This window comes from Chiloscyllium plagiosum, unplaced genomic scaffold (assembly GCF_037043375.1).
Source record: "Chiloscyllium plagiosum isolate Xiang-an unplaced genomic scaffold, Cpla_swu_hap1 HiC_scaffold_44, whole genome shotgun sequence".
Lineage (NCBI taxonomy): Eukaryota > Metazoa > Chordata > Chondrichthyes > Orectolobiformes > Hemiscylliidae > Chiloscyllium > Chiloscyllium plagiosum.
Window position 1 is genome coordinate 6157752 of NW_028270182.1, and position 12643 is coordinate 6170394.

The 12643-nt window shown below is 41.9% G+C and overlaps 1 protein-coding gene across 1 annotated transcript in view; it reads left to right on the forward strand.

Moving 5' to 3' along the window:
- Positions 1 to 12643, forward strand: part of LOC122544302 (RPA-related protein RADX-like) — a 41476-nt gene that overhangs the window by 1562 nt on the left and 27271 nt on the right. The window contains exons 2-4 of the mRNA XM_043683436.2: positions 3344 to 3489; positions 4528 to 4711; positions 9042 to 9150. Coding sequence (XP_043539371.2) covers positions 3344 to 3489; positions 4528 to 4711; positions 9042 to 9150 — 439 coding nt within the window. The remainder of the gene's footprint in view (positions 1 to 3343; positions 3490 to 4527; positions 4712 to 9041; positions 9151 to 12643) is intronic.

Below are 12643 nucleotides of genomic sequence, written 5' to 3' on the forward strand. Positions count from 1 at the left end.
TTCTCCCGAGTGTCTGCATGGGTTTCCTCCCACAGTCCAGAGATGTGCAGGCTAGGTGAATTGGCTATGCTAAATTATCCATAGTGTTCAGGGACGTGTATGTTCGGTGCCTTAGAGGGAAATGGGTCTGGGTGAGGGTCGGTGTGGACTTGTTGAGCTGAATGGCCAGTTTCGATTCTATGATCTGCTGAGTTTCTCCAGCAGTTTCTAGTTTTGTCCAGACCTACCTGGGATCTTTCAAATCTGCAGCCAAATCAAATCACTAATGTTTTTCCTTCAACCACCCGCCCCTGACAAATTCATCCATCCCAATCTCTTCCCCTCCAACCCCTTACTCCCACCACGATGCTTTGCTGGGCTATTATTCTAAACCGAACAAGCTCCCAGTCGACAGCAACGTAATGATGACCATTCAGGGTGAATGTTTGTGAAATAGAGCCAAATATTGGGTAGGCTGCCAGGAAAACTCTCCTGTGCCTCCTCAAACCACGTAGCCTCAGTATCCTTTACTTCAAACCCAAGAGGGCAGGTGGAGGGAACAGAATCTATGGCATCGTCAACAGTGCAGCACTGTGTCTGAAGTGCATTTGGAATAGTGGCTTGATTGTTCACATGCAAACTGCATTTAAGAGGACAGAGTCATTGATTATCCTGATTAGCTGAACGATACAAAATGAAGATTACTCAATCACCTAATATTATAGCTTACTGATGAGATACCAATGAGACGTTCTTCAATATCAGAGAGGTTAGCACTGCTGCATGAAATAGTGGGCACTAAATGTAATGTGAATGTAGCCCCTCACAACAGCAACAGAAAATTTGGGATATTGATGATAACTTGATGGATATTACTGATATAAATTCTCTATAACACTTTTTACATTGTTAATAGAATTACAACCCCAATGTCCCAAAGCGCTTTACAGTCATTGAAGTAGTGTGCTATTAGCAATCCCACTAGCTGTACTGCTTCAGCTTTAAACTGTTGTTCAGGGTACTGCACAAATGCAAGTTTGTCATTCTTTCACTACTGTACTATGACCATCTGCATGGAATTTATGCTCATGTCTCTGAATAGGGTGTGAATCCACAAATCTCTCTCAAGCAAGAATTCTATTCAGTGATCGGTTGCTGATGGTGAGGATCAGTAGGCTAGATTCCAATCCTAAAAGATCTCTTTTACCTTGTGCATAAATCTTCATGTTGAGGAACCAGTAGCAATTATTGTTGGCAGATAGTTTGCAAACAGGTAATGCAGATCAACCACGATTACCATCAAGCTAGCAGTATCGACATTTATAACAAGACTATTAGATAAATATAAGGTAAAAACAATGACTGCAGATGCTGGAAACCAGATTCTGGATCAGTGGTGCTGGAAGAGCGCAGCGGTTCAGGCAGCATCCGACGAGCAGCAAAATCGACGAGCAGCTGCTCGTCGGATGCTGCCTGAATTGCTGTGCTCTTCCAGCACCACTGATCCAGAATATTAGATAAATATAGCTGTCTAAGTAAAAGACTATTAGATAAATATAGCTGTCTAAATAAAAATGAAAGCTTATGGTGCTACCGAATAAATCTTGCTAACTTGTGTGGATGGTGACAGTTAGAGGCAGACCAGGATTTGCAGTGATTGTTGAGGAGCTGCACAAGTTAGGGGATGGCGAGCATTAAAAGGTGTTTATCTGTCATTTCTGCTACTCACCTTGAGCTATAATTCTTTTATTTTTAAGAGTATCTTAAAGGCATTGAGTAGAATTGTTGCTGAGTAATGGTTGTTTACTTTGATCAACTTCAAGAGTATGAATTCAAATCCACTATAGAAAGGTGTACAATTCATAGATTGACCTCAGAAATTTACATGATGTATTAAAAACTCAACTGATTCATTAATGTTCTACAGGAAAGAGCTGGCATCGTCCTTACTTATGACATAATTTCATTTGATAGCTAACTGTGTCATCTGAAGTAACTTAGTAAAGCACGCAGTAGTCAAAACAATTGCTGGCATGTCCATCACCTACACAGGACAAGGGATGGCCATTAAAACTGATCACATCCCAGTCACACATGTTGATATCAGTAGCTGATTGGTGCTATATAGGGTAATTTGATTTTTTAAAAATTAATTGATGGGATGTGGGTGTTAGTGGCAAAGTGAGCATTTATTCTCGTCCAATGCTCTTCTGAGAGGAGGTGAGCTGCTGCCTTGAGTCACTGCAGTGTGTTTAGCATATGTAGATTACATATTTCCAAGTGAGGTTGGTGAGTGGCTTGGAGGGTAACTTGTTAATGGTGTTGTTTCCATATATCTTCTGCCCTTGTCTTTTTAGAGTGTAATGGTTGTGGGTTTTGAAATTGTTATCAAAGGATCTTTGTGGAATTCCTGCAGTGTACCTTATAGATAATCTACAATTCTGCAACTGAGCGGCAATGGAGGGAGTGGATGTTTGTGGATATGATGCCAGTCAAATTAATTACTTTGTCTTGGATGATGTCGAACATCTTGAGTGTTGGAGCTACACACATCCAGTGCTGTTTTTCTTCAAAGGGAAAGGGAAGAGTCAGACTTGCTTGCAGGTTTTATGGAGAGCTGAGATCCCAACTGGTGTCTTTTCTCTCAGTTCTGTGACAAACTGCTACTTAAAACCAATCCAAACACCATCGCTGGACATGTTCAATTTTTTCAATTCAAACGTACCCGATGCTAGTTTGTGTCTCAAAAATATCAAATCCAGCGTCATTAAAAAAAACATGTCTTCACATAACTAATAAGTGATTGCATGTTTGTTTTAATTATTTTAAAAAGCTGGTAATCCAGACTTTCATATTCCAGTTTAGATTTCAAACCAAAATATATTTAGTCCTTACAGTGGAGAGATTAGTGAAGTTGCAATTCTTCACCTTCGAGTAAAGAAGGTTCGGGGAAAAAAAATTAATAGAAGTATTTAAAATCACGATGGCTTTAAAAGAGTAGAAACTGTTTCCACTGAATGAACATGGTATTTGAGGGATATTGATTAAAGTTAATTGGCAAAATTCCTGGGCGCCTTTGTGAGTACAGTTTTCTTAAGCAGTGAGATGTGGGCTAGAATGTTCTACCTGATAGGGTGGTGCAAGAAGATGCACCAGTAACTTTCAAAAGGGAATTGCATCAGTATTTGTTTGGGATTAATTGGATAACTCCTACAAAGGGCTGGCACAGATGTGATACTGAGCACCTTCTATGCTGTATGATACTGTAATGCGCACAGGATGAAGGAGCGGGGACATAGCATAATGTGTGTGGCGGGAGCAGATATTCACCTGGATCTGACTTGTTTCTGCTGGATGTACACAGGATCTTATAGCATTGATGTAAGACAGCTGGAAGGTTACACCCAGAAAAAGAAAAAGGATCTTCCACCAGTGATTGTTCGTGTCCTCCGCAAGTTCAGACTTTGTCATTTTGGACGGCCTGACAGATATTCAGAATGTCCATTTCAGGTAAACACTATTATTGTTATTTTCTCATTGCAGTTCTGTGTACACATGGAATTCTTCAGCACATGACCAAGTGGACATTCTCAAATAAGACCCCAGAGAGTGCCAGCAGACTGAGACATTGAGGAAACTAGGTTTGCTCCTACAGAACTGACAAGAATTATCACTTTCTGTGTTAGTTCTCTCGAGCTTGGTTGTACGTTCCCTCTGAACTGTTTCTTATTGATCTTTGACAGCATCTCCATATTCTCTGGCTGATTTATTTGAAGGCCTATGGATCTAATTTGCAAATCACTCCATGGTTTTCCTTCACTTTGCCTCAGTGTGGTGTTCAGCCTCCTGTTCCAATGTGCACTCACTCTTCTCATTCCTTTACTTGGCTCAAGTCATTCTACATTCCCTCTTCCTTCTTGGAGCATCAAACTCCATTAAAATCTTTCTTTTTCATTCTACTAACTTCTTTGTGTTCTTCCGGCCTGGCACTTAACTACTCAGAGTCAAAAAGGGTGGCACTGGAAAAGCACAGCAGGTCAGGCAGTATCCAAGGAGCGGGATTCCTGATGAAGGGCTTATGCCCAAAATATCGATTTTCCTGCTCATTGGATGCTGCCTGACCTGCTGTGCTTTTCCAGTGCCACCCTTTTTGACTCTGACTCTCCAGCATGTGCACTCCTCAGTTTCTCCTACTTATCCACTCACTGCTGATTTGGTGTAAATTTTCAATTTGGGGCAAGAAGATTGGCATTGTACTCCTCTCTAGTCCAATAGCTCCGGAGCTAGTTCCTCACCTTGTTGTTTCTCATGGTCAGGAACCTGCTGAAAAATACATATATATAGATGTCAGAATTGGTTGGCTGTAATGGGCCACTCAGACAATTGATTGTTCAGACTTAGTCCAAGCTAACAATGAGCTGTTGAGGGAGGAGGAGAAAAGACTATAGCAGTAAAACTTGCAATTAAGTGGTTTCCGTGCACTTGAAAACTATTTAAAGTAGGAATGCTTTTATTTTAGTGAACATGTTCTCAATTTCTATCCTTTAGGCCAAATTTCTAGTAGCTGATAAGTCAGGCTCAGCAACAGTTGTGCTGTGGAACTCCCTGTGTATGGATTGGTACAGACATCTAGAACCAGGGATGGTGGTGCATCTGCGCAACTATGTTGTGAAGAAAAGTTACACCACACGTATGGGGCAAAACCCTGAAGTTTCAAAGGAGCCAGCCCTAGGTACTGTAATAATGCAGCTGTCTTGTTTTGTCTGTTTAAGACACTGAAGCTTTCCGTTCTGCATTTGTAGTTTTAGAGTAATGTTCCCTCTATACTGCTCCACCAAACGCTTGCTAGATAAGTCCATGTGGGTTAGACACAAATAAAATACTATTACCTCAAACACTTAGTGTTACAGCAAGATAGATCTCAGAAGGAATCCAAGCTTGACAGATAATATGTTTAATTATTGCATAGAACTGGAAAACGTGGAGAATAGGAACGGGTGTAAGCCATTTGGCATGTTCCAGTATTCAGCATGATAATGTCTGATCCTCTTTCTCAATGCCCATACTCCTGCCTTCTGCCTACACTCTGTTTCCTTTGGTCAATAGAAATCTGTTTCTTTATAAACGTATTCAGTGAATTGGCTTCCATAGCCTTCTGTGATCAAGCATTCTAAAGGTTCACCACCATCCGAGTGTAGGAATGTCTCGTCATCTCAACAGAAGTAGCCTGTTCTGCTTCCTCAAGGGCTGAAGATTGTCGTTACACCTGCCTCAGGAGAGAAGAGCCCTGGGACCAATGCAAGACACACGGAATTGGATTCACCATCAAGAACAAACTTGTCACTGACTCTGAGGTTCCTGAGGGCATCAGCGATCACATCATGACTGTCTACAACTTGCCAAGAACCGCTAAACAACAGTCGTGAGTGTCTGCTCCAACTCTTTATGCCATAGATGAATCCAAAGAAGGCTTCTATTCTACCTTGGATACCATAGTCATCAACCTCCTTTGGGAAGATAAAATTATCTTTCTTGGAACTTCACTGCCAGGGTTGGAAAGGACTTGCAATCCTGGAAAGGAGCCATCAGAAAGGAAGGAGTTCAGAATTGCAACTGCAGCATGATTCTTCTGCTCACCAAATGTGTGGAACACCAAATACGTTGGCCGTCTCCAACACACTGTTCTGCCAAAACGACCATTTCGGGGCTTTGGGGAGGCATACGTGGTCTAAGTATTGGGACATGATCAAAGACATCATCATTTGATCCCGAGACCAAGGTGCTGTCCTCGTTACTGAAGTGGTCACCAAAGCAGACAACTGCTGCACAGGCCGCTGTCTCATTCGTACCTCTGTGTCCATCACATGCCATCAGAAACAGCTGAAAACTAGGAAACAGTTCAGGGAAAGGCTCAAAGCTGAGTGGCTTCAAGAGTGACTTTCTAATAATGTCTTCACCAAAATCCCCAAAGAGTTGACTGTAAGGGAGTGAAGGAAAGAACTGAAGATGGTCATCAACCTATGCTGTGAAGAAACCATCAGCTACAAGACCAGGTAAGACCAAGGCTGTTTTGATGAGAATGGCCCCATTATTCATCCAGAAGAAGTGAAAAGCTATCCGGGCCTGGCAAATCAATGTCATCAGTGGGGCAATGAGGAGAGCTCAACAAAGGCAGACCTACAAGGAAAAACTAGGGAAATAAAGAACCACTGGCAGACTGGAAAAGCTAAAGAGCTGCAATTCCTTGCCAAGAAGCACAACATGGGAGACTTCTTCAGTGCCACCAAGGAAATTATTAGATCCAGCAGCATTGGCATCAAATCAGTACTGAGTCAGGATAGAACTATTTTGAGAGGCAGAGGAAAATATCAGCCTCTGGTAAAAACATTTAATGGAACTCCTAAATCACGATGCAATAGTAGGTGAGGAAGTGTTTGATGAACTCCCCAACTCCCCATCGAAGGTTATCTTAGACTCCCACCTAGTGTGGCAGAAATCAAAGCCACCATTAAACACAAAGAATGGGAAAGCTGTTGGAGTGGATGGGATACCAGTGGACATTTTAAAACTTGGAGCAGAGCTTACCTGTCATCCCCATCGAATGTTCCTGAAAATTTGGGACAAAGAAGAAATCCCTGCCAATCTCAGGCACGCTGCCAATGCCACTGTCTTCAAGCAAGGAGTCAAAGTGGACTATAGGAACTACTAGGAATCTCTCTACTCTCCATCATCAGGAAGATCAATGTCCGATTTCCTTCTGAGGAAATCCTTTCTGAAAGCCAATGTGACTTCTGACCAAACTATGCAAGTATGGACATGATTTCACTGCTCAGCAACTCGAAGAGAAATTCCATGAGCAATCCAACTAGATGGCATTCATTGATCTGACCAAGACTTTTGATTCAGTTAATCAGGAAGTGCTATAAAGACCTAGTCAAAGGTCGGCTCTCCAGAGAAATTCGTATCATCATCCATGTCATCCATAGTAAGATGTGGTGACAGTCCTCACTGACAAAATATAATAATCCTTCTGAGGTCAAGACAGGGGTCAAGCAGGGATGTGGCATTTCCGCACCCTTTTCTCCATCTTCATCATTACTCTTTTTCATCTTGTCAAGAGTAAGCTTCTGATGTGGACATTGTCGTCACGATGGACAGAAACTTTTTCAACCTCACTGGATTGAAATCTAAGGAGGCAACTCTGACCTTGTTTGTGAAATTTCAGTATGCGGATGACAATGTCTCCGAAGACAATCTTTAAGCCTGGCTCAACACCTTTGTGGAAGCATACTGAAGAATTGGTCTCTGTGTCAACCTGAAGGAAACTCAAAACCTTTATCAACCTATCTTAGTCAAGTTCAGTGGACAAAAACTTTCAAATGTGGATTGTTTCCCATTCCTGGGAAGTTACCTCTCGTCTAAGGTAGGCATTAATGTGGAGATTCAACATCACATCCAATCTGTGAGCGCTGCCTTCAGACGCCTAAGGATGAGAGTCTTTGACAATCGTGACTTCAGTGCTGATAGCAGGATTCTTGTGTATAAGGCAGTCAGCTTTTTGACACTCCTACATAGCTCCAAAACTTGGACTATGTATATACATAACCTCAAGGACCTGGAGACCACATCAGCTGAGAGTTTAGGCATACTAATGTCAGTATCCTTGGAGCAGCCAGTAGCACTACCGACAAGACCATATTCATTGAAACTAACACCACTGGGCCAGCCACAAGCTTAGGATGCCTGAGTTCCAACTGCCAAAGCAAATCTTCTTTGCCTAGCTCTGGGAAGATACTTAAATGAGAAGAGAACAAAGAAAGCACTTAAGAGACTTGCGAAAAGTTTCCCTCAAGAAGTGCAACATAGATATCAATGCATGAGGGACACTCTTTCAGGAGAAGCTGTCTTGGAGGAAGCATGTGTTTGAATGGACACAATTCTTTGAGAACACGCAACGGCAAGAGGAAATATGGAAAAGGAGCCAGGCATAGGAATGTCAGTGATCTCCAGGCCAACGAACAATTATACCTCGTGGAGGCACCTCTCAGATATGTGGTCGGGCTCATCAGCCACACAAGGATGCATAGAATCCATGACCTGTGACACGCAACTTCCTAGGGGTCCATTCCCGTTAGTGAGGGATTGCCAATGGCACCAATAGAGGGTAATGTGTATGAGATGCTATGTGGGAATAGATGGACATAGAGACCATGAAGGGCCGTGGGGATGGGTGTTAGAATAACTTGGCATGAGGAGCCATTGGTGTGGAGCATGAGGGGGTGTATACCCTGACATGGGTAGGCATGAGAAGAACCTTTTGCACTTGTTTTTCAAAAGATTCTCCCATTACCAATTCTGGTTCTAACGTCTTTGAATCGTGACTTTGAAAAAGTTATCCAACTCCATTAAGATTGTGGAAGACCAGGACTTGCTTCTCTGTGCACTGGAGCGAGCCATATTGGGAGTGGAAGGTGCATGCTTACCATCTGAAACAATCCCCACTCTTGAAAGGCTGTGGTGAAAATTCATAACTGGGAAATAGGAGATGGGAATCCGAGAATATGGTTCTGGTCGCCTCTCCCTGATTTAATGAAAATCTTGGCCTTTATATCCACCTGAGAGAGCAGACAGGCTTTGGTATAAAGTTTTGTACGAAAGCTGCTCTTTTTCTGAACTTGAAGCAGTCCCTTAGTACTGTAGTGACGGCCTGTATTCTGTCTTGTGTATCAGGAGTAAGTTTCTCATCAATCATGGTGCCATGGCTCAAATGTATTGCTTTTCCAAGCTCCCCAGATGTGTTAGCCAATAGTAATTTGTACAATAAACCTTATACAAAATTATAAAATCAAGGCCTTAGATGGAGACAGGACAGAATAGCAGATCTTTAAATGGATGGATTATCACAGAATTACCTGCTCTGTATCACCACTTCAACCAAAAATGACAATTATTGTTGATTGCATGTATGTGTAACCACAGAAGATACATTTTTAATTAAGATAATGTCAATGACCTTTAGTACGTAATTGAACTTTGCTGTTTAACCTTTGCACTGTTTCCAGAGCTAAATTTAAACCCAAGGAATCCAGCAGCTGGAATTACCGTGATCAATGACAAGGATGTTAGAGAAGAGTGGCACTTACCAGCGCTGCAGTATTGCTTTGTCACCAGGTAGCACACACTTCCTGCTTTGTGCTAAATAACTCAAATAACCCTTAAGCAAAATAGCAGCCTTGAAGAAAAGAGTGGCCTTAAAGCGTGATCCAACCTCAGGACCAGATGTTTTCCATCCCGGGGTTTTAAATGAAGTAGGTGAGAATATTGCACATGCCCTAACTATAATCTTTTAGAGTCTCCCTGATTCTAGAACCATTCCTTTACATTGGAAAGTTTTGCACATTCCTTCACTGTTTAGGAAAGGTGAGAGGAGAACCAGGGGATTATAGACCAGTTAGCCAAATATCTGTTGCCATGAAATTGCTAGAGTCTTTAAAGGAAAATGAATTACAGCAGCAGAAAGCCTTGATCAGAGAGAGCAAATGTGGATTTGTAAAGGGTGGGCTGTGTCTGATTAATCAGATTGCATTTTTTTTTTAAGTTCTGACTGAAGTAGTGAATGGAGGATTGTTTTTGGTCGTTATTTGAATTGACTTCCAGAAGGAATTTTAGGAAGTTCCTAAAGAGACTGTTAACTACAATTGAAACTTATGAAGTTGATGGTCTGGTTAGGAAATTGGCTGGCAGTCAGGAAAAATGGAGAGGTTATTTAATTAGCAAAATGAAATCAGTGGTCATAGAGTCATAGTGATGTTCCTCATGTATTGGTACTGTGGACCTAAACAGTTCACCATATCTCTTAATAACTGAGCTGATGGGTTAGAAAGCCATGTAGCCAAATTTGCCAATGCAACAAAGATAGGTAAGCAGTGTAGGTGATAGTAACTACTGTCATGAACAGTTACAGAAAGTTATCAAAAAGAGTAATGGAAGTCTGACCTTTACATCGAGATGAAAACAATACAAGGTGGTAGAACCTGTATTTTAACTGTACAAAACATAGTTTAGACCATGTCTGGAGTGAGTGCAAGGAGTTTTGTCAACTGCATCTATCTATTGATCATGGACACAGTACAAATAATTTGCCTTAGGAGAAGGGAAATATTTTTAAAAGGACATGAGTGATACCTTGTTCACACAGAAGGTGGTGCATCTATGGAATGAGCTGCCAGAGGAAGTGGTTGAGGCTAATGCAATTACAACATATAAAAGGCATCTAGATGGGTATATGAATAGGAAGGGTTTAGAGGGATATGGGTCAAATGTTGGCAAATGGGACTAGGTCAGATTGGGATGTCTGGTAGTGGCGGACAAATTGACCTAAGGGTCTGTTTCCCTACTGTATAGCTCTGTGACTCTATATCTGGACGTCCAGGGTTATATTACAGTTTTTTAAAATTAGAATTTTATTATCACGTGTACTCAAGTATAGGAATATCTCAGTACAGTTTAAAAAAAAGTATAAAGTCTTACACAAATTAGGGATCTGTTTCTAAATTAGATGGTAAAGGGGTGATCTAAGTGAAAATTTTGCTACCTCCATGTTTTAGGGGATGAATATTCATAACTAGGCTGGAGAGGGCGCAAGAGGAATATCTTAGTTTTTCAGAAGTGTAATTAGGAAACACTTTTGTTCACTCTCAAAGTTGTTCTGAACTCACTGCACTGACATTTATTGGTAAATTTCAAACTGAGATTGATGCTTGTTAATTAAAAGGGCATTTTTGGGATATGAAGTAAGGTTGTAAATCAGTCATGGTTTTGTTGAATGATGAAACAAATAATTTTAATTAACCTGCCTTGACTTACATTCAGTTCAGGTGAAGCTTTAACTTAGGCTTTTAGGCCAAAAGATAGGGACACTACCACTGCCCCACAGGTACCCCTTAACATTTATGACACCTCTGGGACAGGTGGGAGTAGAACCTGGACCTTCTGGCCCAAAGGTAGGGACTGTACCATTGTACCTTAAGACTCCTGAATGGTGGATTAGGGTTGGATAGAATTCCATGTATGCCATGTTGAACTTTCTAATAACTAGCAAGGATAAGCACCTTGTGCATTGCATGATAAGTTGAAATGATGTAGTTACGTATTTTGCTAACACTGAAATGATTTGGGATTGAGTAATGTTTCACTTTCTTCGGTGTGCTAGTCATGGATGTTGGTCATTGTCTAGTTCCTTATCCCAGACTCCATTGAAACCATGGGCAGAGTCTTATTAAAAGGCTATACAACTGTAGAAAAACATTGATGATCCCTGACAAAGTTCATGATTTGGACATTGAATGTCAGAAAGATGGATCTTAGTTGTGACGGCCATCCATATTAGAATAACCTGTCGACATACTTTTAGAGTTCATTTTTTAAAAATTCGTCCATGGGGTGCTGAGATCACTGGCCAATTCCTCATTCATTTTCCTGGAAAAGGTGTGGTAAACCACATTCTTAAACTGCTGCAGTTCTTGGGTTCTGTAGACATCTACAGTGCTGCAGGAAGCATGTTTCAGGATTTTTGACCCTGTTATTATGAATGTAAGTTGATGTGGTATTTTCATCCATCTGCTGCCCTTGTCCTTCTAGATGGGGTGTTTGGAAGGTGATGGTTCTTAATTATATGCTATTTCTATAAACTTGACATGATCTTTAGCTAACTACGAACTCTCTTTTGAATCATTTTCTTTCTCATCGGGGTGTCTGATATTGTATCAATGTTGACCTCTCCTTTTTGTTTTTCACTCATTGGGACAATTCACAAGAATTGGAGGCGGTGGCAATCACTTGCTACCGAATATAGTTGTCTACCTTGGGAATAGTGTGTCATCAGTTCTGTGGGGTTTTTGCATGGCTGTTGAGCCCAATTCTAGAGCCACATCTCCAACCACACATTTGGCAGCTATTTCCAGGAGGTGGCATTGATCCTTGGCATTGAGGGTGTTTGCGTTTCTTTCTCTGCTTCCTTTTCTGTGCTTCCTCTTGCTGACTGTCATTCTCGAAGAATTCTATTCCTTCATACAAGAGCTCCCTCTGAGTTGGTTTCTTCTGAACGAGGATCTCCCATGCGTTGAAATCTGTGTTGCATTTCATAAGGGAAGCATTCAGGGAGTCTGTGACACTCTTCCTTTATCCTCCTCTTACTTGAGTATCTTCCTGGAGCTGGATGAAGATGATTTGCATTGGAGCTCAGGCATCCTACGCCAAAAGGTGTGGCACTGGAAAAGCACAGCAGGTCAGGCAGCATCCAAGGAGCTGGAGAGTCAGTGTATCGGGCATTAGCCCTTCCTCAGGAATGTAGGGGGGGGAGACACGGGGCTGAGAGACAAATGGGAGGGGGTTGGGACTGGGGGGAAAGTAGCTTGGAAGGCGATAGGTAGATAAAGGTGGGGGGGTGATAGGTCAGAGCAGAGGGTAGAGCGGATAGGTGGGAAGGAAGATGGACAAGTAGGATTGTTCAAGAGGGCAGGGTCAAAGAGGAGGGTTGGATCTGGAGTAAGGTGGGGGATGGGAAGATGAGGAAACTGGTGAAATCGACATTGATGCCATGTGGTTGCAGGGTCCCAAGGCAGACAATGAGGCATCCCTCTTCCAGGCATTGGTTGGCTTGGAT